This window comes from Ogataea philodendri, assembly GCF_020536065.1.
Source record: "Ogataea philodendri strain CBS6075 chromosome Unknown scaffold12, whole genome shotgun sequence".
NCBI classification, from domain to species: Eukaryota; Fungi; Ascomycota; class Pichiomycetes; order Pichiales; family Pichiaceae; genus Ogataea; species Ogataea philodendri.
This window is the reverse complement of record NW_025764230.1, coordinates 177,454-200,174: the sequence shown is the minus strand read 5'-3', so window position 1 is coordinate 200,174 and position 22,721 is coordinate 177,454. Positions and strand designations below refer to the sequence as shown.

General features: G+C 50.6%; 19 protein-coding genes across 19 annotated transcripts; 9 read left to right on the top strand and 10 right to left on the bottom strand.

Moving 5' to 3' along the window:
- Positions 1 to 7: 7 nt before the first annotated feature.
- On the bottom strand, positions 8 to 1,432 carry OGAPHI_007333 (uncharacterized protein; the record flags this gene model as incomplete). Its single annotated transcript, XM_046208718.1, has 1 exon — positions 8 to 1,432. The coding sequence occupies one exon, from the start codon at positions 1,430 to 1,432 to the stop codon at positions 8 to 10; it is 1,425 nt and encodes a 474-aa protein (XP_046057839.1).
- On the top strand, positions 1,311 to 3,468 carry OGAPHI_007332 (uncharacterized protein; the record flags this gene model as incomplete). Its single annotated transcript, XM_046208717.1, has 4 exons — positions 1,311 to 1,422; positions 1,588 to 1,868; positions 2,157 to 2,783; positions 3,202 to 3,468. The coding sequence occupies 4 exons, from the start codon at positions 1,311 to 1,313 to the stop codon at positions 3,466 to 3,468; spliced, it is 1,287 nt and encodes a 428-aa protein (XP_046057838.1).
- Positions 1,524 to 3,602, bottom strand: OGAPHI_007331 (uncharacterized protein; the record flags this gene model as incomplete). The annotated part of the gene is made up of 1 exon (XM_046208716.1): positions 1,524 to 3,602. One exon carries the CDS (start codon positions 3,600 to 3,602, stop codon positions 1,524 to 1,526), a length of 2,079 nt encoding a protein of 692 aa, XP_046057837.1.
- An 89-nt stretch (positions 3,603 to 3,691) lies between these two features.
- Positions 3,692 to 6,019, bottom strand: OGAPHI_007329 (uncharacterized protein; the record flags this gene model as incomplete). The annotated part of the gene is made up of 1 exon (XM_046208713.1): positions 3,692 to 6,019. The coding sequence occupies one exon, from the start codon at positions 6,017 to 6,019 to the stop codon at positions 3,692 to 3,694; it is 2,328 nt and encodes a 775-aa protein (XP_046057835.1).
- On the top strand, positions 4,031 to 5,575 carry OGAPHI_007330 (uncharacterized protein; the record flags this gene model as incomplete). Its single annotated transcript, XM_046208714.1, has 3 exons — positions 4,031 to 4,034; positions 4,116 to 4,726; positions 4,808 to 5,575. 3 exons carry the CDS (start codon positions 4,031 to 4,033, stop codon positions 5,573 to 5,575), a joined length of 1,383 nt encoding a protein of 460 aa, XP_046057836.1.
- Positions 6,020 to 6,602: 583 nt separating the features above from the next.
- On the bottom strand, positions 6,603 to 7,364 carry OGAPHI_007328 (uncharacterized protein; the record flags this gene model as incomplete). The annotated part of the gene is made up of 1 exon (XM_046208712.1): positions 6,603 to 7,364. One exon carries the CDS (start codon positions 7,362 to 7,364, stop codon positions 6,603 to 6,605), a length of 762 nt encoding a protein of 253 aa, XP_046057834.1.
- OGAPHI_007327 (uncharacterized protein) lies at positions 7,156 to 8,323 on the top strand (the record flags this gene model as incomplete). The annotated part of the gene is made up of 3 exons (XM_046208711.1): positions 7,156 to 7,314; positions 7,631 to 8,017; positions 8,117 to 8,323. The coding sequence occupies 3 exons, from the start codon at positions 7,156 to 7,158 to the stop codon at positions 8,321 to 8,323; spliced, it is 753 nt and encodes a 250-aa protein (XP_046057833.1).
- Positions 7,648 to 9,030, bottom strand: OGAPHI_007325 (uncharacterized protein; the record flags this gene model as incomplete). Its single annotated transcript, XM_046208709.1, has 1 exon — positions 7,648 to 9,030. One exon carries the CDS (start codon positions 9,028 to 9,030, stop codon positions 7,648 to 7,650), a length of 1,383 nt encoding a protein of 460 aa, XP_046057831.1.
- On the top strand, positions 8,702 to 9,004 carry OGAPHI_007326 (uncharacterized protein; the record flags this gene model as incomplete). The annotated part of the gene is made up of 1 exon (XM_046208710.1): positions 8,702 to 9,004. The coding sequence occupies one exon, from the start codon at positions 8,702 to 8,704 to the stop codon at positions 9,002 to 9,004; it is 303 nt and encodes a 100-aa protein (XP_046057832.1).
- An 857-nt stretch (positions 9,031 to 9,887) lies between the features above and the next one.
- On the bottom strand, positions 9,888 to 11,264 carry OGAPHI_007323 (uncharacterized protein; the record flags this gene model as incomplete). Its single annotated transcript, XM_046208707.1, has 1 exon — positions 9,888 to 11,264. The coding sequence occupies one exon, from the start codon at positions 11,262 to 11,264 to the stop codon at positions 9,888 to 9,890; it is 1,377 nt and encodes a 458-aa protein (XP_046057829.1).
- Positions 10,474 to 10,746, top strand: OGAPHI_007324 (uncharacterized protein; the record flags this gene model as incomplete). The annotated part of the gene is made up of 1 exon (XM_046208708.1): positions 10,474 to 10,746. One exon carries the CDS (start codon positions 10,474 to 10,476, stop codon positions 10,744 to 10,746), a length of 273 nt encoding a protein of 90 aa, XP_046057830.1.
- A 1,302-nt stretch (positions 11,265 to 12,566) lies between the features above and the next one.
- Positions 12,567 to 13,661, top strand: OGAPHI_007322 (uncharacterized protein; the record flags this gene model as incomplete). Its single annotated transcript, XM_046208706.1, has 1 exon — positions 12,567 to 13,661. The coding sequence occupies one exon, from the start codon at positions 12,567 to 12,569 to the stop codon at positions 13,659 to 13,661; it is 1,095 nt and encodes a 364-aa protein (XP_046057828.1).
- Positions 13,662 to 14,117: 456 nt separating this feature from the next.
- On the top strand, positions 14,118 to 15,272 carry OGAPHI_007321 (uncharacterized protein; the record flags this gene model as incomplete). Its single annotated transcript, XM_046208705.1, has 1 exon — positions 14,118 to 15,272. The coding sequence occupies one exon, from the start codon at positions 14,118 to 14,120 to the stop codon at positions 15,270 to 15,272; it is 1,155 nt and encodes a 384-aa protein (XP_046057827.1).
- A 23-nt stretch (positions 15,273 to 15,295) lies between these two features.
- On the bottom strand, positions 15,296 to 16,144 carry OGAPHI_007320 (uncharacterized protein; the record flags this gene model as incomplete). Its single annotated transcript, XM_046208703.1, has 1 exon — positions 15,296 to 16,144. The coding sequence occupies one exon, from the start codon at positions 16,142 to 16,144 to the stop codon at positions 15,296 to 15,298; it is 849 nt and encodes a 282-aa protein (XP_046057826.1).
- A 65-nt stretch (positions 16,145 to 16,209) lies between these two features.
- On the top strand, positions 16,210 to 16,980 carry OGAPHI_007319 (uncharacterized protein; the record flags this gene model as incomplete). Its single annotated transcript, XM_046208702.1, has 1 exon — positions 16,210 to 16,980. The coding sequence occupies one exon, from the start codon at positions 16,210 to 16,212 to the stop codon at positions 16,978 to 16,980; it is 771 nt and encodes a 256-aa protein (XP_046057825.1).
- A 61-nt stretch (positions 16,981 to 17,041) lies between these two features.
- On the bottom strand, positions 17,042 to 18,970 carry OGAPHI_007318 (uncharacterized protein; the record flags this gene model as incomplete). Its single annotated transcript, XM_046208701.1, has 1 exon — positions 17,042 to 18,970. One exon carries the CDS (start codon positions 18,968 to 18,970, stop codon positions 17,042 to 17,044), a length of 1,929 nt encoding a protein of 642 aa, XP_046057824.1.
- A 146-nt stretch (positions 18,971 to 19,116) lies between these two features.
- Positions 19,117 to 21,372, bottom strand: OGAPHI_007316 (uncharacterized protein; the record flags this gene model as incomplete). Its single annotated transcript, XM_046208699.1, has 1 exon — positions 19,117 to 21,372. One exon carries the CDS (start codon positions 21,370 to 21,372, stop codon positions 19,117 to 19,119), a length of 2,256 nt encoding a protein of 751 aa, XP_046057822.1.
- OGAPHI_007317 (uncharacterized protein) lies at positions 19,412 to 21,084 on the top strand (the record flags this gene model as incomplete). Its single annotated transcript, XM_046208700.1, has 3 exons — positions 19,412 to 19,575; positions 19,842 to 20,091; positions 20,560 to 21,084. The coding sequence occupies 3 exons, from the start codon at positions 19,412 to 19,414 to the stop codon at positions 21,082 to 21,084; spliced, it is 939 nt and encodes a 312-aa protein (XP_046057823.1).
- Positions 21,373 to 21,474: 102 nt separating the features above from the next.
- On the bottom strand, positions 21,475 to 22,677 carry OGAPHI_007315 (uncharacterized protein; the record flags this gene model as incomplete). Its single annotated transcript, XM_046208698.1, has 1 exon — positions 21,475 to 22,677. The coding sequence occupies one exon, from the start codon at positions 22,675 to 22,677 to the stop codon at positions 21,475 to 21,477; it is 1,203 nt and encodes a 400-aa protein (XP_046057821.1).
- Positions 22,678 to 22,721: the final 44 nt, after the last annotated feature.

Sequence of the window (22,721 nt, the reverse complement as noted above, 5' to 3'; positions counted from 1 at the left end):
CTCGCACCTACGAAGCTGCTTTCAACATTGCAACCAGGTCGACCTGCGACCCGTTTCCGGAGGCTGGCGAGTTCACAAGTGGTGGCGGAGCGGGCTGTTGCTCTTGCAGTTTCGATGCGAGCTTCCATGGTTTTTCACGAAAACAGAAAACGAGTACCTGGATTAGTCCGTCTATTGACTGGAAAAAGGACACCACACATAGCAGTGCCAAGGGTTGTTTCTGTCTTCTGAAACGCAGGATCTGGGCTATTAGAGGAACCACCCAAACTATCATGTACGTTAGGGGGTAAATGAAAATGAACTTAAGGGCTCTGAGCGAGCTCTTTTTGCGGTCGTTGAAATCCTGCACGGATTTCTCAAACACCTCTATGGCCAGTTCTCTTTGGGTCTGGGCAATTGGAGAGTCTGAGTGGATCTGTGGGATCTGTGAGTTCATGGGTGTCACATTTTGGTCGGTCTCTAGAACCATTGGGGTTTGATTAGTTGGGGTAGCTTCAACAAACATACTTGACTGGTTTTTCATGGAGATGTCGAAGATAGAGTAGTAAACTCCAAACAGAAACGCCCGGAGCGACTGAAGCCTGGGTTTGTGTTTATTGACGTTCAAAAGCCGTTCGTGGTGGGCGCTCAGTTTCTGGTAGCTGGCATAGATGTACACATATATGGTGAAGTAGCACACAAGAATGATGACAAAGGCAAACAGGCGCAGGCCCCACGAGCCCAGGATCCGGATCCAGACCGGGTTTGCAGGCAAGTAGCAGAACGAGATGTAGTTGTCGTAGCGGCTTCCGTCCACAAACGCGAACGACGAAAGCGTACAGGGAATTGCAACCATGCATCCGAGTAGAATCAAAGGGTCGTATCTATACAGTCCAGCCTCCTGTCTGTAGGTGTACGTTTGAGTTTCCAGATATCCGTCCTGGAGCAGCGCGAGGGACTCTGGGATGTTATTTTTTTCGGCTTTAAATACAAGTCGTAGACGGCCTTTCCACGGGTGCGATTTCGAAGCTCGATACACTCTGGCGTCCTGCGGTCGAATTATCAGCAGCAGCGAGTGCAGGGCAGTCACAATGATGATTACGTCGCCACAGACAAACGAACTGTTCAATAGATAGCCAAATACGTCGCAGGTTGCAAAATGTAGCTCGGTGAAAAATGCACACTGATACGAATGTCGCGACAAAGCAGACAACGACAAGATCGGGTAGATGAAATGGATGCATCCCCGAATGGTGTTTCCAAGCATCAGGTACAATATGAGCTTGTGTCGAAAAGTTTTCCTCGAGACGTGAATATTGAAGTACCAATAAATGGACAAAAACCCGCTCATCATCGACAACGTGCCTGGAATGAAGGTGAATAGATCCAGAAGCAGTACCTCGGACCTATCCAAATCATACACAGAGGTCAGGTTGGCGAGAAGTAGGCCCATCCCCTCAATTAAGGAATCTACCCCGGAAATTTAGCAAGCTACATACATATACATGCTGCACCGCCCGGAAACTAGTTTATATACAATTTGGTCAAGTGCTGTGGATGTTTGCCGAGAGCTTGAGCGTCGATGGCACAGAAAGACCTGATTTGGAGTATCTTTCCAGGATTCTTGGGACCTGGTCCCCGAGGTTGGCCAGATTGGCCTCGGAAAGCTCGTCAATGGTCCATTGGGCAAAGATATGGTCGTCTTTGAGCTGTGCCGCACGCAACATGTAGTAGAAAGTGACCCTATTTGGCTTGTCCTTGGAATTTGTCTTGACAAAGTCGTAGAAATCGCGAATACCATCCGTGTCTCCGGTCATGCTGAGGGCCTTGAAGATATTGTTGTAGAACCAGGTTTGGAGTCTACTTCCTGCTTCCAATCCTTGGTAGAAGTATTGGATAGCCTTATCTGCTCTTCCTTGAGCGCTCTCATAAATCACCATACTATTATACACCTGCGGAGGCAAGCGGGTTTTCTGTTCTCGCAACTGTTGCATAAGGTTTTCGGCCACAGAGATGGTGGCAGGGTTGTTAGCGAGTTCTCTCACTAGGTCAGTAATGGTGGCAGAGTTATTGATTTTCTTGACCTTGGAGCTGACGAGTTCCTGAATCAGCAATGGAGCAGAGATTCCAGTCTCGTCGGCCTTGTGGGTCAGGGTCTCGAACAATGAGGAAAACAGGGCGCTGTCTGGAACAATGGTGTTGGAAGCTGCGATCTGATCGCCGAGTTCTATGGCTTTCTTGAAGTCCGACTTTTTAAGCAGTCTCTGCAACACAATGTTGTAAACCTGGACGTTAGGCTCGAAGACGGTGTTCTTGGAAGCAGCCTCGGCGGTGAACACGTTGAACAGAGAGTCCGTCTGTTCGATGTAATCATATTTGGCCAAGGCAGCAAGAAGCGTGTTTTTCAGAGTCTGGAGCTCCGACTCAGACACGTTGCTCTTATGGGCCTTGTAGAAGTCCAGACCCTTGTTGAGCTCTTTGCTGCTCAAGTATCCGTTGATCATGATATTGTAAGTTGTGCTGTTTGGCTGGACGCTCTGAGTGAGCAGCTTGTAAACGCTCTCGATTCTCAAAAGCTTCTGTGGAGCGTCCGAGCTCACATGGGCGTTGAGAAACTGGTTCCACGAGTCGATCTCAGGCTTGGTGCCCGACTTGACCAGCTCTCCCCAAAGAGCCAGCGTCTTCTCGTACTTGGAAGAGACGTTGTAGATTTCCATGAGCATGGCGTACGATTTCTGGGTGAATTGGACCTGGCTCTTCTCCTTGGCCACAAAAATTCTTTTGAGCAAAGACTCCATGGAGTCGTATTTCTGTGCCACGGCCAGCGAGTGTGCCGACTTGAGCAGCTGGACACTGTTAGGGTCTGGACGGAACACGTGTTCTTCAAACAGGTCGGCGATCTTGGCCTTGGAGTCTGTGCTTAAGTTGAGAGACTGGATCACAAAGTTGACGTGCCGTTTCTGCAGCTTCTTGTCTCCAACAAGACGTTTCACAACAGCAGGTTCCGGAGTGGTATTTGTATCAAGGCTCTTGAGCAAGTAAGCGGCCAGACCGGCTGCTCTGAACCCGATTTCCGGCTCAAAGTCGATCTTCTTGCTGGATGGCAGATAGAACGAAATATTGGAGCCAAACTGATCCAGTGTAGAATTCCAAAGTTCCAGCGCTTTGTCGTACTTTTTCTCGGCCAGCAGCTGGCGAATCACTCTCTCGACGTGAGACCAGTGTAGGAACCCGGAGGACTGCAGAATGGTCAATAGTTTGCTGAATAACAGAGAGTCGGGCACAGAAGCGTTGTCTTTATTCAAAGCATGGAGTTTGCTGAACAACAAGTGTCCGCGGCCCAGAACAGCGGAATACATGTCCTTGTCGATCCCCGAAACCGCCTCCTCGAGGCCAGCAAACAAATCGGAAATAGAAACAGTGGTATCTCTGGTCAAGACGCTCAAAGAAGACATTGGCTTGAGACCTCTGGCTTTTGCTTCCGCATAGGTGTTGACGGGGTCGTACGAGCGCCGAGGCGCGGTGTCAGCAGTTGCAGCCTGAGAGGTCTGCCAACGACGCGGAACCCGACAAAAGAGCTGCGTAGCAAAAAAGTTGGACGATCTGTTCACCTGGTTCAACATCCGGTAGTTAAAGAAATTTTTCAAAAACGGCTGCATCTTTACACCAAGTTAATTATCAGCTATATTATTAAGGAGAGTACGTATGTGGATTACCCTAGTCTGGCGTTGAGCAAGTCAGCATACTTAATGATGAAGTCGTCGTACTTCATAGGAACGGTCTCATCTTCAATGCGGAGGGCGTTATCATAGACAGTCTCGAGCAACTGGAGGTGTCTTGCTGTGTAATCCTTGGTGCGGATATATTCTTCCAACACATCTTCATCTTGACAAAGAGCACCTTCGTTGTCGTCGCCTGGGCATTGGGCATCCTCCACCCAGAGACGAAGGTTTTTTTTATATGTGAGATGCGGATTGAACTCTGGTTCATAGTTTCTGTCCAAGGCTCTTGGGTACTTTCTATCCAAGAGTTCCTTGAATTTGTGTGGCACATGGGTACGCACACCTTCGAAAAACGTCGGCACCATTGGGTTGAGGTCGTCTAATTGGAACACGTTGTTGTTACGGCAGTGGAAGATCTTGTGCTCATTCTGGAGCTCGTTGGCCTGCACGTCGATCTGCTTCTCGTATGCTTCCTTGTCCTCCACGATGTCCACTTTTTTGCGGTAGTCGGGGTCGACCAATGTGCGCATCACCTCGTCGATCGGGTGCTCGTCGAAATAGTCTGGGGTCCATGCAATGGCAGTGATGTCCACGTACACTCCGGAAGAGGTGTCGATCATTCTGCCGTCGATGGCATTGGCTCCGGATCCACGCACACGAGAATAGAACGACGAGCCAATGTCCAGGAAGAACGACCCAATACCGGAGGCGTACTTGTCTTCCTGGGAAACGTCCACAACAAGCGTCTGGTTGTGGTTTCTGGCGATCTTGTACAACGAGTCCACAGAAACAATCACGTCGATGTCCTCGTCCCACGGCAGGGCCAGTCCGTTTCTGATCCATCCCAGCATGGAGCCGTATGCCACAAAGGTACGGTAGCCGGACTGGTAGCAAAACCGCAGCCAGGCCCGGCCGATACGGTGGATAACGGCCTGGTGCGACTCGACAGGGTGGTCGAGACCGTTGAAGAATCTCCAGTCAAAGTGTGCACCAAGCAGAGTGTTCACCATGTAAGCTTCACGGAGGTAGGCCGGGTGGGCATTGCCAGAGGACTCGAAAACGTCCATTTCTCTTTCAATCTGTTTCAACAACAGGTGGTCCAATAGGGTGTCTTTGTTAACGTTGGGGTCCTGGCGAACAATTTGCTCGATTTTCTGCTTCATGGTGTTCATGATCTCCTCATGGTCATAATAGAAGTCCTTCTCGGTCACGGCCACCTTGGTCATCACGTTGACCTGGTCGCTAAGCTTCAACAGATACGACTTGTCGTACACGAGCTCGTCCTCGGCGTAGCACGGCTGAACGGAGGCGTCATAGTTGTACAAGTTCTGGATCTCGTTGACCATGTGGTCGAGCCGTATTCCGTCCTTGATGACTTTTTCCTTGGTGGTGGAGCGCCACCTGGCCTCATTTTCCAGAAGGTGTTCGCTCACGGAATAAATATCTTTGGAACGGTCGAGAATTACAGGCTCGTGGGTGACTGGGTTCCGCTGCGTGTTGATGATGACGGACGACTTGTTGAGTCCTGCGCCCAAAAAATGGACTCTTGCCGGAGGAGGAGCCGAGGTTTGCAAAAACGATGCTCCGTACAAAATACGGCCCGGCTCTTCCAACTGGAACCCGGTACGGTCGTGGATCTTGAACCGGAACGGATACGAGGGAAGAGCCTCTTTCTCAACGTCGGTCAAGTCGACACAGGTCTCCTGGACGAATTTTTCGTAGTCGGCGAAAAGCATTCGAAATTGGTCGCAAGTCATTTCTGTGAAGTTATCCTTTTTGTGGTCCTGGTGTTCGCTCTTCCAATGGTTGATGAACTCATGGTTGAGCTTGAACTTGGAGTTGAGGTCCACCCATTCCGACCACGAAAACGGTAGCTCAAAGTTTGGGTCCAAAACACCCTTGTTTTCCTTGAGATGAAATTTGAGCGAGTTCAACCACGAAGCAACCACCAGCCGTGGATCAAACAACACCTCGTTGTTGCGTGTTTCGGAAGGAAAAACCAGATATGCCAGGTTATCGGCGTTGTATTTTTGCAGTTTACGCAACGTGGTTTCTGTGTCAACATCAATGTGGTTTTGCGGCAGCAAGGAAATGTTGGTATCCATATAAAAGATGCTGGGAAGAAACATCATTACCACCAAACTAACATACACTGTGAAAATGGACATCTTCTTGGTACGGAAATGGGTCACCACTTGGTAGAAGCGTGAAACGAACGATTTCAAGGGGCCAAGAATTCCACTAGAACTAGCTGAGGACCGCCCCATTGCGCTGCTGGCCCCGTCCCCCATAAACGACTGCTCTTCTGGTTGAACCATGGCAGCGATAAGTTAGAACTGAAAAGATCTAAAATTCAAATTACAAACACTTTATGTCGTGTGCTTGGTTGCCCTGTTGGAAGGTAATAAGGCTTGTGAGATCTGCACTTTCTAATTTGAGCTTCTTACTACTACTTTTTCATACCTTACAATAAAGTACTAACAATAGAATTGCCTATCTGGTCCATGTTCGGTAATACTAAAGAGGAGCCGCGTAGACCGAAGTCGTTGCCATAACCCGAGTCATGATAAGCAACAATGTTTTACTCGGCCACCGTTGCACCCTGCACGGATCCCGTAGACGGAGCTGATCCAGACAGGCTATGGTACAAGAATTCTACTAGCATTTCCCGGTAGGCCGCCTTAATCCCTCTACCGACCGGCGTTTCCTGTTTCCAGACCCTGAATTTTGCTGACAGGAACCTATTCATGCCACAAAAGCAACTAATGGTCGCACGAGTAGATTACATAAGAATTACAAGTATAGCGAAAATTTTTTATGCGATGGGTTATTATTCTCCTCTTTTTGATAGGTGCACACCGCAGCGCTAAAAAAGAAACGTTTGGGATGTGAGAGCCCGCATTAGTATCTCTCTTTCAAACGAGATGCGACCGTACGCAGATTACCGTAAACCTTGCCCGGCGGACTTCCCAGAATCAGACTCATCACGGCCTCTCTGGCCATGCGGATATGTGTGAATCCACCCAGAATGTGGATCTTGGAATCTGCAAGCACAATACGTGTTCTGGTTGCATTCTCAATTGCAAACTTAGTCTTTCCGTCTTTTCCTGCGATACGCCCGATGGCACGCGAAAGATGGTCGCCTTGAAGCGTCTTGACGTCTTTCACCTCGAAAGACTCGATATACAGGTCGTCTAGTCGGAGCAGAGCAATGGCGTCGTCGATATCAAAGCCCAGCGTGAACGCCTTGATAAAATCGGCACCCTTCTGTAACGCTCCAGGGTCGGTGGTTTTGGCACACGTACGCAGCTCCACGTTCTTGGTTTTCAGGTTCATTCGCACCTGCAATTTGAGATGATCCACCAGTGGGGGATATATTTTTGGCCACGAGTTCTTCAATGGCGACATTCTGTGCGGAGGAACACTCACCTTACGAGACTCCAGCTTCACCTTCATGTTCGAGGTGGCCTGCGATTGGAACTTTGGCTTTCCTGATTCGTCAAGCACCATTCCTGCTTCTGGGTTCTTTGCGTCCTTGGTTTCGGTTTCCGGCACCTCTGCGTCGATCAAAACCATCTCCGTATCATCTGCCACCGATACGTCGGTCTGGGGAGTAACGACCGGCTCGCTGACCTGTTTTTTAACTGCAGTTGGGGCGGCCATGCTATGTCTAGAAAATATTTGAAAAGAATTAAATTTTTTTTAAAGGTGCATAGGAAAAAAAAAGGGACACCCGTACACCAAATAATTAACTCGTAACCATTACGATGAGAAATGTGCATGGACGAGACGCAGCGAGTGCCGCGTTCATGCACGGGGACGGGTTGGTATATGCCCGTCTGTATCTGGGGAGAGAGATAGGGCCAGAGACGGCACATTACTTACTAATCCAACTTTCATACTAACCATTACCACATAAACCTATAAAGCAAAATAATAGAAGAATTCACGTGAACAGCATATCAAGCTCAGCCAAGGAGACATCTTCCGGAGCGCCAATTTCCTGCGCCAAAAAGCCCGAGCGCACGGTCTCAAGCCACTTCATGCTGATGGAGGGCTCGACGGTGGTGTCGGACAGGATGGAGCTGGTGATGGTGTTGACGGCTTCGGTTTGGGTGTTGAAGCTGAGAGCTGCTGCTCTGAGAGCAGCCACGGCAGCGGCCGCGCTCGGATTGTTTGCAATGGAGGCATTTTTGGGGATCCGCGGGGTGGCAGCAGCAGCAGTCAAATGGACGGTTTTTGGCTTTTTGGCACCCAAAAGACTCATTGACTTGGACCGCTTGCCGATTGAGGACGGCACTTTTTCCCTGACAAGGGTGGCTCCGCGTGTGTGGCTAGCCACAGACACTCCGGAGTCGTCACCAGAAGACCGCAGAGCCTCGTAGTCATCCTCCTCGTCCTCGTCGTCGTCAGAGTCCGGCATGGACCCGAGCGACTTGGCTCTTGGAGGCAGACTAGCGAAACCGGCGTCCTCGTATGCCGAAATAAGAGACGCAGTGACAGGAGCCACTGCATATGGGACGGCCAAGTTGGCCATTCTGAGATCCAATGACGAGTCCAAAAACGGCATTTTTTTATCGCCGAAATCTTGGGAGCTGGCTTGCGACGAGACTGCCGCATGACCGGCTCTTTTGTATCTTTTCAGATCCTTGCTGTCCAATTCGGATCCGCCATGCGAGGCCACCTGGACCTGCTCCATAGCGCGTTGATTTTCCAGATATTGTTGCACATACAAGTGGTAATCTTTCACGAGCAAACCACGGTAAACGTACACCATTCTTTTTGGAGAGGCGTCGGCCCAGTCTCGGGAAAGCGAGTAGACAATGGACTTTTCGCCCTTCTCCACACGCTTGACATAGGCATTGAGCTTGGCCGAGACCAAGTTCGAGGTTTTTGACGAGAGTTTAACCATTTCTGGGTGTTTTTCGATAAGAATATCGCAGATCTGTTTGACGGTCATTCCCTCAGCTCTGGGGTCGTGATCGTACAGGATCTCGAAGATGGCAAACAAAACATCGTCGTCAAGAGTAGAATGGGGTGTTGGTCTTGGACGCTCGCCGGAAACGGGCACCGTGGTGGAAATACCACTGGCAGCAGCAACGGTACGATGGGCCGTTTTGTTGTATTTCTTTAACCGTTCCTCCTTTTTGGACTTGGGTGGAGAAGATGTGGATGAGGAGAGAGGGAGTTTGGAGATGTCACCGGTGTCAACAACACTGGTGGCAGCAGAGGAGGTGATGGAGGAAGGAGTCGAGCTTCTCTCGCTCGGACTCAGGGGAGAATCTGGGGTCTGGGAATCATGATCGGAAGCATGCTCCATAGCCGTCATACTCATTGTAACAGCAGATAAATCACACACTGGGCGCTAGAAGTTGCGGAACAATAGATCTTGCGTCCAACAACTAATAACGTGAATAATACGATAACACAACTTACCACGCTTAGAATAGAGAGATTGCCGTCTAAATCCAATGCATGCGCAATGGACTCGGGTTCCAGTTTAACTCTTGAGGATTCACAAGCTCGTGGCGTACACTTTGAAGATATTTAAATTAATAAATATCTTGTTTTGACAAGATCTTAAATCCGAAAAAGCGTGAGAATCACTAGGTCATTAGTACTTGGTTCTTTCAACATGGATCGCTGCTTAACATACGCTTGTTCTTAGTCGGACAGGTTCGGTTTTGCGTCTCAACGAGGGCTGAACCTGCTTCTGATATAATAATATCTATAATATTTACGTGAAAATTTTTTCTCACAGCCAGGCCTATACGCTAAACGAACGGTCTGCTGGTCAGGGTTTTTTTAGAACAACACCGACACGACAGTTGCAGTGGCCTGTTCTCTACATCTTGCCAAGCTGCTGGCGAGAAAACCCCATCTTCGCAGACCCAAGTGCAACAGCACCGCTACTGCTCCTATTTTTTCAGGCTGTGCTAAAAGAGTCGGTAAGCGAGGGTTTGGTCGACCCCACTGCGGGAGGTCACGTGACCGGATCGATTCAGAATTAGTTTTTTTAAATTTTTCATTTGTCGGGATCTATTTTAGGAAGGTGGTGTGTTCGGGGATCTGTCGGTTGGAAGAGTTCCCCGAAGTTACCCCTCTCGCTTATCAAAAAAAAAAACGTCTGTCACGCCACATCCCGGGCCAACCCCGGATTTCCCCTTTTGGGAAAGTACGCGTGCATTATCGGCTGCGGCTGTGCAAGACACGAAGACATTTTCCCGTTTCGTCAAAATCACGAGTCCAGTAATCATCCGAGTATACTGACCATGAGGCTTGATCCGGCGGTGCAAACCAGTAGTTCACCGCCGTATGCACGAGATCGCTGCCCGTTCCAAATGAAGAAACCTCATGTAACCACCCCGCAGGCAGGTACAACATCATGCCGGGCTGCACTATGACCTCAACAGGAGTGCAATTTTTAAGTAGCGGAAACGACTCGTCCAGAAGCTTTTGCATCTGTTGTCGGGTTTCGGGGTCTTCGACCTCGTCCAAGTGCAGTAGAGCTGGTGGAATCCGCGAGAACGACGGCGGGTCTTTTTTGGAGGTGCCTGACGTGGCCTTCTCGGCCTGGACAACAGACTCTTGCTCCACCACGGACTCGAGCCGTTTTTTTTGGGCCTCATCCAAGTCCAAAGTCTCCAGCTGCCACAGCGCAATTTGTTCCACTAAGGCACCGTCCCCACGGACGTGCTTCCAAAACGGGGCATTCTTGTTCCGCACGTAGTCGATGATTCCGGACGGGTAGATCGTCTGTATGTCTCCAACCATGTATAAATTAGGTGCGTCCGACGGCGGGAACAGGGTGAATCTTTTGCGACCTGAAATTGGTATGTACAGGTTGTCTGCATGGTCATGGTGGAGACCTGAAGACGAGGCACCGGGAGAAGGTAACGATCTTCCGAGTCCCAGGTTAGGCTCTTTGGCATTGAACAGTAACCGCGAGTCTGGGTCGGATCGGCCCATCCAGAGGTTGATCTGCTGTGGCACGAGAATTTCAAGTAGTTCGGGCCTGATCAGGTCCATTGACCATTTCCTGTAGAGGTTTGTCAACGGTTTTTGTAGCAGTTCCTGAACACGGGCGTGTGCTGCGGCGAATTCGTCGTCGTTGTCCGCCTCGTCGTCGGTTAATTCAAAGTCGTCGTGGAGATTGTCGAGATCTATAGACCCGATCTCAGAGTCAGATTCAAAGTCAGCTCCCGGTCCGGATTCAACGCTAGCGGAGTCATCCGACGCATCGTCCACATGGTCGTCTTCGTACTGCGTTGTCAAATACAAAGAATGATCTCCGTTTTTCAGCTTATCCAGAAAGTCGGCCAATTTCAAGTTGACTCGATTTTCTCCGGACCCGTACCCGCCACGATGTTTCCGCTCCACCTGCAAAAAATCGTCATACTCCAAAAAATCTGCCAGATTTTCCAGTTGAAACAAATCTAGATCGAAGCCCTTCACCAACCCCTGTATCACACAAGGTTTCCGTTTTAAGACATAGTGCTTTTGAAACGATTTGGCATTGACGCTGTCAACGGAAACCGTTTCGATTGCTTTTGCCGAGGACATCCGCTTCGAGTATTGTACTGGGCACTCGGCGTTCGGGCGCTTTTCCATTGTAGAGGCGATAGTTTGGTTTGTTGAAAATTTTTACTGCGTGCGAAAAAGTCCCCGCCTTGGGCTGTTTTTTTAGTGGTAGCACAGCTGGGACTGTCTGGGACCGGAATCTGTGTGTATGCTGCCGTACGACATCCTTATTGATTTTATGGGATGCGTACGCTGCAAAAAAATCCGGCACATCTACATTACAATAAACGTAGGGCTTTAGACCGATATCGTAAAGCTTACAGATAGCCACCATTGAAATTGATTTTGAATCCGGCCAAATCAAGCCATTTGATAACAATACTTTTCGCTGCTTGGCGGCACGGATCAATAGTAAAAAATCAGGAGTAGGAAGACTTACGTCTGCATGGGCCTTAAATCTTTTGGAATTATAGTGATGGCTGCACTGTTTTCCGCTCTAATAACCGGGTATATAGTTTTCCGTTTTACATTTTTTTTTTTGGCAGGGGGGGGGGGTGGGGGTGTGTGTTTCCGAGCTGAGTCTTTTAAGTGAAATGAGAACAAATAGGACAGGGATTGGATAGCCATTGACGGACAGTGTGAGATTGCAACAGCACATTTTTGACAATGCTTAGGATCGGACCATTATGGTGCAAATAACCAGATCAATAGCAATCCGATAGAAGGCTTGGCTCCTACGTTTGTTTGCACGGCCTAACGATCTCTGATTGACCAGCATAGATTCTATTGATGCACATTTCACCCGTGAAAATAGGAAGATTCCCGTATAGGTAATTTGACGAATTTTTGCTCACGAAATTTGGGGGGCGATTTTGGAAGAGTTACACCGCATATTCTAGATTTCGCACGCGGAGAGATCTACATCTGCCGACAGGAATACCAGGGCTGGCAAACAATTTTTCAGAAAACTACCCACATTGCCAGGGTTACCCAATCGGGAAGTCTGATCTGAGTTTTTCCTAAGCTCTTTAAGTCCCCGAAACCGAAATATTAAGTGGGAAGTAGGCATCACTGCATTTCCGGTCCTCAATACAATAGTGGTTGGCCACAGCTATTAAAAACTGGTAGCTCAAAAAGAAATTACCCTGTAGAGTAGTTTCTATATAACTTCACGGGTCTCCCACCCTTTTCACTTGATCAAGGTCACTTTGCTTTTCGTTATCATCATCTTATGGACACTCAACTACAATTTACTTCATTGCATCATTAAACTACTGCATTCATATACTTTTCGCATTTCCATACTTTCGCATTCACATATAACGCTCTTTAGTAGCATCGTTCATGACCTCCCGCCTTGCCGTTGCTCAATTTTTGGAAACCAGATCCCAACAGAGTGTTGTTCACGAGTATAGAAATGACATTCACAGCCACTTCCTCCATCTAGACTTCAAGTACAAGCAGAACCCTGTTCCGCCTCCGGTGCAACCCCAGCTTGCGCAGAACAGGTTTGCGTTGCTCAACTCCATCTTCGACGTGACAGAAAAACTCTCATGGTCATATGCAACCTTCAGTTTGGCGGTGTACCTGCTTGACAGATACATCTCCAAGGTGCTGGTGCACGAAAAAAATTTCAAGCTTGTTGGCTACTGCTGTCTATGGATCGCTTCCAAGTACAACGAAAACAAACCAAAAGGAAAACTGATTAACGCTCTTATCAAAAGAGCTGGCTATGAACTCGATAGAAAGCCGGACTTCCTCAGACTGGAGCTGGATATCATGTCGGTTCTCAAATGGGACGTTTCGCTTCCAACTGCAGACTATTTTGTTCAATTCTACACCAACAGCTCCCAACCAAACCTCAAGGAGAGACACGAAGGTGCAATGTTCCTGTGCGAGCTGGCTCACTTTGACAGAAGCCTGCTCTACAGCTATACCCCGAGCTGTATCGCGGTGGCAGCCATTGTGCTTACCAACATGGCTGCTGCTGGAACCACCGAGAAACTCGACGAGTTGCAAACAGGTCTGCTCCGCCACTGTCTAGCGGTCCCTTCATCCATAAGGGCCAAGTATTTCAATTCTGGGAACCGTATCTTCACCCACTTGACAAACATGGCTACTTCTGTCCATCATAAAGCAAGAGGCTTGGAATTACCCTACGTCAGCTACGCTCCTCACCAATCTTCTCCTATCCAGGAGCTGGTTCTGTATCCAAACCTCCCTATTTCCCCAATAGCATCTCCAATTCACCACCAACGTCATTCCCATACAAGAACACAGTCGATTTCGTCGCTGCGGTCGCGACAATTCGACTCAATGGGTCTTCCTTCTCCCGGAACGACGCCGGTTTCGTCGGCCGTTGGGTCTCAGACAATCACCCCCATTCAGATGCCTTTGGATCTAGATGAGCGCAGTGTCAAGAGAAGACGCTACGTGTAGCCACGTGATATTTTTAGATTTTAATGATAATCTTTACTTCAACACCTTCCATAATTCTACGGCAACCTGATTCTCGCACGAAGATTAATTATGTTGCTGTGAGAAACCTTCACTCACATCAATAGTTCTATGCCTAAAAATTGGCTCCACCTGTAACAAATGGCCATGCCCCGTTTCAGTGAGCAAATACTTCCACAGGCTGTCGTTTGCGTGCTGCTTGGCAAACCACTAGACCAGGGACCAAGGGATCGTCATCTGTGTGTGCAGGTAGCACTAGTCCCGGACTGCGATTGACGTTTGATTGCTCTGCTCTCGATTTTTTCCGTTGCATGTCACTAGTGGAGGTTTCCGGTCTTTTCAAATTTAAGCGTTTCCGGCTACACCTACCACACCCACCCTCGCACCCGGGAGCTCGTTGCAGGTTGAAAAAAGTTGTAAATTGGTCCAAATCAGTAAATGTCTTCGAAAACGCTGGTGAAGCCGATTCTGGGCCGCGCAGGCAACCACCTGGCCAGCGGGATCGTGGGGCTTGCCAACGTGGGCAAGTCGACGTTTTTCCAGGCCATCACAAAGAGCAAAATGGGCAACCCGGCCAATTACCCGTTTGCGACCATAAAGCCGGAGGAGGCTGTCGTGACGGTCCAATCGAGCACTCTGGACAAACTGGCCGCTCTGTACGGGTCTCAGAAGATCATCCCCTCGGTGCTTAACATCTGGGACATTGCCGGATTAATCAAAGGCGCATCTGAAAATAAAGGATTAGGTAACGCTTTTCTGTCGGATATTAGGGCGGTGGACGGGATCTTCCAAGTGGTGCGCGGGTTTAAAGATGATGATATCACCCACATTGAAGGAAACGTCGACCCAACTAGAGACCTGACCATTGTTCAGGACGAGCTGCTACTCAAAGATATGGAATTTATCGAAAACTCCCTGGATCGTATAGCCAAGAACCTGAAAAATAAACGCATCCGACCTGCAGGTGAAGTTGCCAAACTGGAGGTGCAGCAAAAAACGCTGGCTGTTGCCTACGATCATCTGCTTGAAGGAAGACGTATACTTGACAAACCGGATTGGACAGAAGAGGAGATAGAGGCGTTAAATGAGCATTCATTACTGACTGCCAAACCGGCCATTTTCCTGCTCAACGTGAGCAAACAGGACTATTTATCTGGGGAAAACGAATTTCTCTCCAGCGTCCAGTGCTGGGTAGACGAAAATGCCCCTGGTTCTGCTGTGATGATGTTTTCTGCCGACTACGAGTCCCAAATTGTGGAGTCTGGAGAAAACTCTGCCATTCCAAAGATTGTCAATGCGATGCGAGACGCACTTAAGTTGATTAGTTTCTACACTTGCGGCCCCATCGAGGCAAGACAATGGACAATAAGACAGGGAACCCTGTGTCCCCAGGCGTCCGGGGTAATCCATTCTGATTTCGAACGCACCTTCATCAACGCCGAGGTTATCAAGTTCCGTGACATAGCCAACATGCAACCACCCTTAAACGAAAAAAGCCTGAGGTCTTTGGGCAAAATCGCGCGTGTTGGCAAGACCTACGTTGTTGAGGACGGCGACCTCATGCGCATCAACGCGGCCGCCGCCAAACGCTGAAAAATGGCATATCTGTACATATTTTATGAAACCATGTCTCTTAGCGAATTGTAGTGCTCTCCCAGTCCAAATGCGTGCTGGTAATACACCAGCTTCAACTCTGGCTGTTGTGCGTCGGAATTGATCTTCATTGGCGCCCGTCCACTCATCATCACGCTTATTGGACAATCGTACTCTTTGGCCAACGCCAGAATCTCCAAGTCACCGCCCCACATCACTGTGTTCTCCAGCTTTGCCGTGTACTCGTCCACGTTGCGGTTCTCCATCGTCTCCTCGTCAAACAGGAAAGGCGCAAACGTGTCTGGGTCATTGCGGATCTGGTTCGCCGCCTGGGTGCGCAATTGCTGAACAGAAACAGTTATGCCATGACGTTCCTGCAACTGGTCCGCGATCGACGCAAACAAACAGTGGCCATCTGGCGTGATGTTCTGCTGCACTAGCCGCCCCACCGTGCACAGCTGCGCGATGTTGTTCAGTTCCATCTCCTTCAGGTTCGGCTGCGTGCTGGCCTCGCTCTCGGCCTCCTGCTGCAGCTTCTTGAACTCTGCTTCTCGCTTTGCCAGCCGTTCCTTTTGCCTGTTGCGCTTTTTCTTCGGCTCTGCGCTCACAGCGGCCTCCACAGGCTTCTGCTCCTCTGCCAGACTCATCTGAGCCAGCAGCTGCTCGGGACTCACCTCCTGCTCCTCGCCAGGTTCCTCGCCGTTCAGCTCGCGCAGCTCTTTCTCGTGCCGGATCTTCAGATCGGCCTCCATCTGCGCAATCCGCTTCAAAACCTCCTTCCGAGTCGACTTGGTCGCCTGCTTGCGCATCCCTGTTGTCGTCGCAACCAGGTCACGTGTCTCCTTTTTGTGCTGTGCTAAGAGCTGCTCCATGGTGCAGAGAAAAAAAAAATTGGTGATTAAAAAAAATTAAAAAATTATTTATCCAAATCTGTGTGATGGGTTGGTTTTGGGCGCCTACAACACAACCTTCTGTTGCAAACTCTGCGGCTACAGGCTCCGCAAAGTGTCCGGTGGACCACTCCAAGCTGGCGGCGTGTCCCGTGGTTCACAAGGGTGGCCAGGACACAGAGTTAAATCCTCTCAACAACATGCCGTACCTGCTTCCGGAGGAGAAAGCACCTGGCCAGAAGCTCGATCTCCCTACAGAGAGAACGCTGTCGACCATCCCGCGCGGAGAAGTCAAGGACGAGGGCGTTTGGGAGTATCCATCGCCGCAGCAGATGTTCAACGCCATGATCCGCAAGGGTAAGGGAGACGTTCCCGAGGATGCTGTTGAGAGCATGGTAAACATCCACAATTTCCTGAACGAAGGAGCTTGGAGCGAGATCCTGAAGTGGGAACAGCCCCACACAGAAGAAACCAAGCAGGAGCCCCGGTTACTAAAGTTCACGGGCAGACCGCACGACATGACTCCAAGAGCCCGGTTCTACCAGTTGATGGGCCGTATTTTCCCAGACAAGTACGGCACCGAGCCGCCGTTTGACAGACACGACTGGACCGTCTTGCGGAGCGACGGGGCCGGCGGCTGGGAGAAAGTGCGCTACGTGATCGATTACTATGGCGGCCCGGAGGACTCTGACGGAATGCCAACGTTTTTCCTCGACGTGCGTCCGGCACTCGACTCTTTTGGCAACGCCCGCGACAGACTCGACTTCTGGATCAAGGAAACAAAGTCCACCTGGGACGAGTCTCTGGGAAGAGCCTGACTGTGAATACTTATGTTAATATATTGAATTAGTTTTAGCTGGCCTTGGGCCGTTCTATGTATTATGTCATTTGGTATTTAGGACCGTCGCCTCCTTCCGGCACGGTCCAGTCAATGTCCTGTGTCGGCACCTTGATGTCGCACGTTTTGCAGTGGATACAGTTTTGCGAGTTGATCTGGAAAACCACTCCTTCGGGAGCTGTTTCGTCTGGCAGATACTCGTAAACCCCAGCAGGACAGAACCGTTGCTCGATACCTTTGAACTTTGGGTACGAGATCGCCGTGTGCTTGGCCATGTCCTGTTCAGGCACCCGCAAATGGCACTGTTCGTCTTCCTGGTGGTACGTTCCCGTACGAGACACGGACGTGAGAATATCGAACGAGATCTCGCCGTCTGGCTTTGGGTACTCGATTTTTGTGAACTTGGAAGCGTCCTCCACGAGCTCGGCGTCGGTGTGTTTGTGTTGCAACGTGAACGGCTCCTTTCCGCGCGTGATCAGGGCAATCACCCCGGAAACACACATACCGCCCCAAAGTCCCAGCTTACTGTGGAAAGAAGGACGGATGTTGCGCACCTCGTACAGCTCCTCGCGCACCCACGATTTGTCGTAGGCCTCCTGGTAGTTCTGGAGGTCCAGGGCGTCCCATTCAGGCAACACCTCGCCTTCCTCGACCTCGCCCTGCTCGCTCTTGAGCTTCACCACCTGCTCGTACATGCTTTCTGCCGCCAGCATTCCCGACTTCATGGCCGTGTGCGACCCTTTGATCTTTGGAACGTTCATGAACCCGGCACTGGCCCCAACAAGAACTCCGCCGGGGAAATGCAATTTCGGCACAGATTGGTAGCCACCCTCGTTCAAAGCACGAGCTCCGTACGAAATGCACTTTCCTCCTTCCAAAACGCTCTTGTAGAACGGATGGTGCTTCATTTTCTGGAACTCCTGGTACGGCGAGATCCACGGGTTCTTGTAATCCAGTCCAACAACAAGTCCAACAGTGACCAGGCCGTCACCAAAATGGTACTGGAACCCTCCACCGTAGGTGTCCTTGTCCAACGGATACCCCATAGTATGAGCAACGTATCCTTTCTTGAACTTCTCCGGTTGGACCTGCCAAACTTCCTTGATTCCCAGTCCGTACGTCTGGTTGCTGCTTTCTGAACGCAGTTTGTACTTTTTAATGGCCTGTTTCGACAAAGAACCATGGCACCCTTCGGCCAGCACCGTCATGCGCGCGTGGAACTCGAGTCCTCTCTCGAACGAGTCCGACGGCACACCCTTTTTCGTCACACCCATGTCTTTGGTGGCCACACCTTTCACGTGACCCTTGCTATCGTACACAAGCTCACTCACCGACGTGTTCGGGTACACCTCCACGCCCAGAGCCTCGGCCTGCTCTGATAAATACTTGGTCACTTCCGACAGCGACGCGATGTAGTTTTTGTTCTTGTTGACCATCTGAGGGGGTTCTGGAAGCGGCACTGCAGGCCCGTTTTTGAACAGAAGCTTCATGTGGTCTTCGGTCACGAGACTCACCAGATCGGGCGGCAGCGGGATGCCTGCTCCGTTCTCGTCGTAGAACTCGCTCTCTGGGAACAGTTCGCGCAACGCACGGGGTTCCAAAATCGCTCCCGACAGGATCTGTGACCCAACGTCCGGAGCTTTCTCGAGAACAATGACTCTTAAGTCTCCCTCTGTATCGAGCTGTTTGAGTCTGATGGCGGTGGCAAACCCAGAAGGACCTCCTCCCACTATGCAAACGTCCACTGTATCGACAGCACGCTCCTCAGTGAGCATTTCCTGGTACTCAGGCTCCATCTCGCTAAACAAGACCTCTGTGGATCGAAACCGCGGAACAGACGAGTGAAGAGCCCTAGAAAAGCCGGGATTCGCACATCTGCTAGACGCGGTACCGGCGACAGCACGCAAATACGCCACAGACGGGCGTTTGGCGCCAGATGCTCTGCAAACACGGACGAATCGTGTTAGCATGGATATAATTATTAGTTTAATTATTTTTCATCGGAAGTTTTCCAAAAAGGAAATTGGCAGAGTCCAATCAAATTGTCCATGGATATAATACAACCAAGGGAAACTTTAAACGCCAAATTGGATCACTAAGCGCCTATATAAACGGTCTATGGAGCCGCGCTTCGGTGCACCGAGATGTTGAGGATCCGTTCCTCCTCGTCGTCGATCTCGGCAAGCATCTCTTTGGCCATCTGCCAGTCGTCCTGGCCCTGGAACCGGATGAAATCGCCGTCCTCGTCTCTGAAATTGAACTTGGACGACTCTGTAGTGAAGTAGCGGCCGTCGTCGAGCGAGCTGCCGAACGAGTAGTTCAGTTTCGTCACCAAAGCGTCCACAAGCTCCTGGAACGTGGTTTCCGCGTTCACCGACAGATGCACGGCCTGCGAGTTGAAGATCAGCTTGATGTTCACCTTGGGCACGCTGTTCAAGGTCATGCCGTTGAGTGTGGTTGTCAGCGGCACCGACCGGTCGCTCGTGGTCACCGGCGACGAAACAGACCGGAACTTCTTGTCGTTGGCGGTGTTGTTCGTTCCAATGGTTGACGAGCTCACGGTCCGCAGTTTTGAGTAGAAGTACGACGAATGTTCGGACGAGTTCGACGACTGGGTCTGGCTCGAAACCCGGGCAGACATCTCCTCCGACCGGGACGGAGACATCGATTGTCTGTTGAAGTACTCGTCCTCGGATAATAGTCGTCTAATGGCAGCTTCCCACTGAACCAGCTGTTCCTCGAGCCGGAACCGGATCACACAGCCGCCTGTTTCGCGGCTGCCTTTCCATCTGAGCGTGAGGAAGTGGCCCAACGAGCCAAAGTGTTTGGAACTCTCTGAAGGTGTGCATCTGTAGATTTTGTTGATATAGACGATTCCGTTCAAAGAGAGCTGTGGATTCAGCAGGTTGGAGTTGGAATTGTTCTTGAGTTTGCTCGTGAGCTTGTTCTTTGGTGGCACCTCCTTGAAGAAGAAGATCACCTTCTCGAACAGGTAGCAGTGGACCTCTTTTTCAGACGAGTGGCCGTCGGTGAGCAGATCTTTTACGGTGACGTTGTTTGCGTAGAGCAAGTCGCCCGCGCTGGTGACCGAGTAGCCCTTCCAGTCCACGACGCGGTCCTGGAGGTCCTTTGTGAGCTGGATGTTTTCTGATTTTCTCTGTGATTCGTTAATTTTGTTGGCCACCTCTTTGGAGCTGAGCAATGCTAGATGCAGCTCCGAGTAGTTGGGCCATGACGGGTCGGTCAATTTGACCAGTTCTTGCAGAAGCAGCGGGTATTTGCACAGTCGTTGGACGGGCTTGATCAGGAAACTCTGCAGCTCGTACGGGCTATTGATGAGCGTTGACGACTTGCGCAGACTGGCTGCTTCTTTATTGATGAATTCCACGGCAGTGTTCTGGTACAGCGACCACGGCTCGTAGATTTGGAACCCCTGTGCGCCCGGGTGCAGGAACACCGACCCGATCCTTTGGTACTTGCCAGGAACGGCTGTGTTGCACTCGAGTCCGACCAAAAACCGTCGCTGGAAGTCGACAATCTCCGATAGGTTGGGGAACAGCATGTTGATGTTTTCGCTGGATATGAGGCCCGCTTGGATGAGTTCTGCGCGGAACTTGTGCAGAATTTCCAGGTCCTGAACGAACTTGCGCTCGCTCTCGACGATTTCCCGCACAACTTTGGACCGCGAGTCGTTTACTTGCAACTGGTCGGGGATTTCTGCAGCGTCGAACTTGGACTCGAAGTCCAGCACCAGATTGACCGCGTGGATCACCTTGAGCAGACTGTTTGTATCGTCGGCAAACACGCTGGTGACGGAAAACAGCTCGTCGTCGCGGATGTTGAGGTGCTGTTTGCACGCACTCAGAAACTTGTACACACTCATCTTGCACACTCTCAAGTCGTCGGACGAAACAAGCTCTATCTTGTTTTCCGGGCTCAGACTGTTGAAGATCAGACACAATGGAGCACCCTGCTGGAACAGCATCATCAGCGGGGTGACCGGGTCGTGGCTGGTTTGCGCAGGCAATATTCCTGCGCTAAAGGTGAACAATGTGCTGTCCCAGAAGCCCAGCAAGGGCTCTGACGAACGGAACCCAGAGTCCGGACGTTTCTGGCTGCGGCTGCTGCTGCTGAGCGCAATGGCCTGCTGTTCGGCGCAGTCCTCGGCCGAACCGTACGCCAATTCCAGGTACGGCCCCATTCCAGGCACTTTTGCCAGCCGTTTAAGCAGACGAATGCTAATGTAGTAAAGCGACTCTGTGTGCGACGCCTGTTTGTTCATGATCAAGTGATGCGAAGCAACCGGGCCCGACGGCGTGCGCGACGGACCGGCCATCGAGGTCGACGAGTTGGTTCTTATGGGGAGAGACATGGGATTAGTCGACGCGACGGAAAAAAAATAATTAACCAGTATAAAATTACAAATACGGAGGAGACCCAGATTGGAATTGGTGCAGTTTCAATTGACCATGCTTTATATATCTTTTTTATCCTTGAGCAACCGATTAGCCGCCCAAATCGTTCTGTCCAGCAGCGAGAACACCGTCAGCACACCGCCGATCGCCGCACAAGCGCCCAGAGCAAACGCGCTCCATGTCTTGTTGTACTGCTCCCTATTGATAATTTTCAGCGGACTGATTTCAAAATGGAAAAACACTCCTGGCAACCCGCCCTGGGCGTGGATCGTGTTGGGATGGTCGTCGTCACGGCCGCCCCTGAACGGCCGGTCGTGCTCGGTGGCGGAAAACTGGTTTGTTTCCACCTTCTTGCCGTTCAGAAACTCGTACCTGGTGTTGACCACCTTGAGGAAATACGAGTACACCTGGTACTTTTTGCCGTTCTTGTGCGACGTTTGGTCCAATGGATGCGTCGTCTTGTAGTCGGCGACGCTGTGGTCGTCCAGGCCGAACGAAAAGTGGTTGATCGTATGGTCAAAGTTGAATTTCTCCGGGTGTTTGTCGTACAACGACAAATCGTGGATATGTTTGTCTCTGTGGTTCATTGAGTTTCCTGGAGCAAAGTGCAAATTGCCGCCAATTCTCGCAATCTCAGCAACTCCACGAACACGACACCCTTCGTCCAGCCGGTCGTTCACGCGTTGCACATACCCTTCCTTCTCGCACTGGTCAATGTCCTTGCCGTCGTAGAACTTCCATGCCACGCGAGCATACGCCTGTCTCACCGACTCGCACGAGTTGCAGCAGATCTTCTGGTCCTGCGGCAGGTTGTCGTTGTTGCCCTGGTCCACCGCGCCGTAGCATGAGCCACAGTACTGCGGGTCCTCAGAAACAAGCTTCGTTTCGTGGTTCACGTTCATGTCCTCCTGGCCAATCTCGTTCTGCTGACGATCGAGCCGGATCTTGCTGAACCCGGACGAAAGCAGGTCCAATTGCAGGTCTCCCGACTGGTCCATGATGTCGAGCGTGAGCAGGTCGCACGGAATGTTCTGGAAACTGATGTCCAGGTTGATCTCCAGCTTCTTTTGCCGGTCCCGATCAACAACAAGCTCTGGCCGAACAACTATACGAGAATAGTCCGCGTACTCATTGATCAGCAACAGCAGCGTCGTCAAAATACAAACCAGCGTCAATATCCCGCCCGACGTCGTCTTGATGCGCGCGTCATCAACGGTCTTGGAAAACGCGTCAAACCTCAAAATACTTGGCCCCCGGCCCATCGTGCTACCTGTTCAAAGAGAAAAAAAAGCGTGAAAAATTAGTT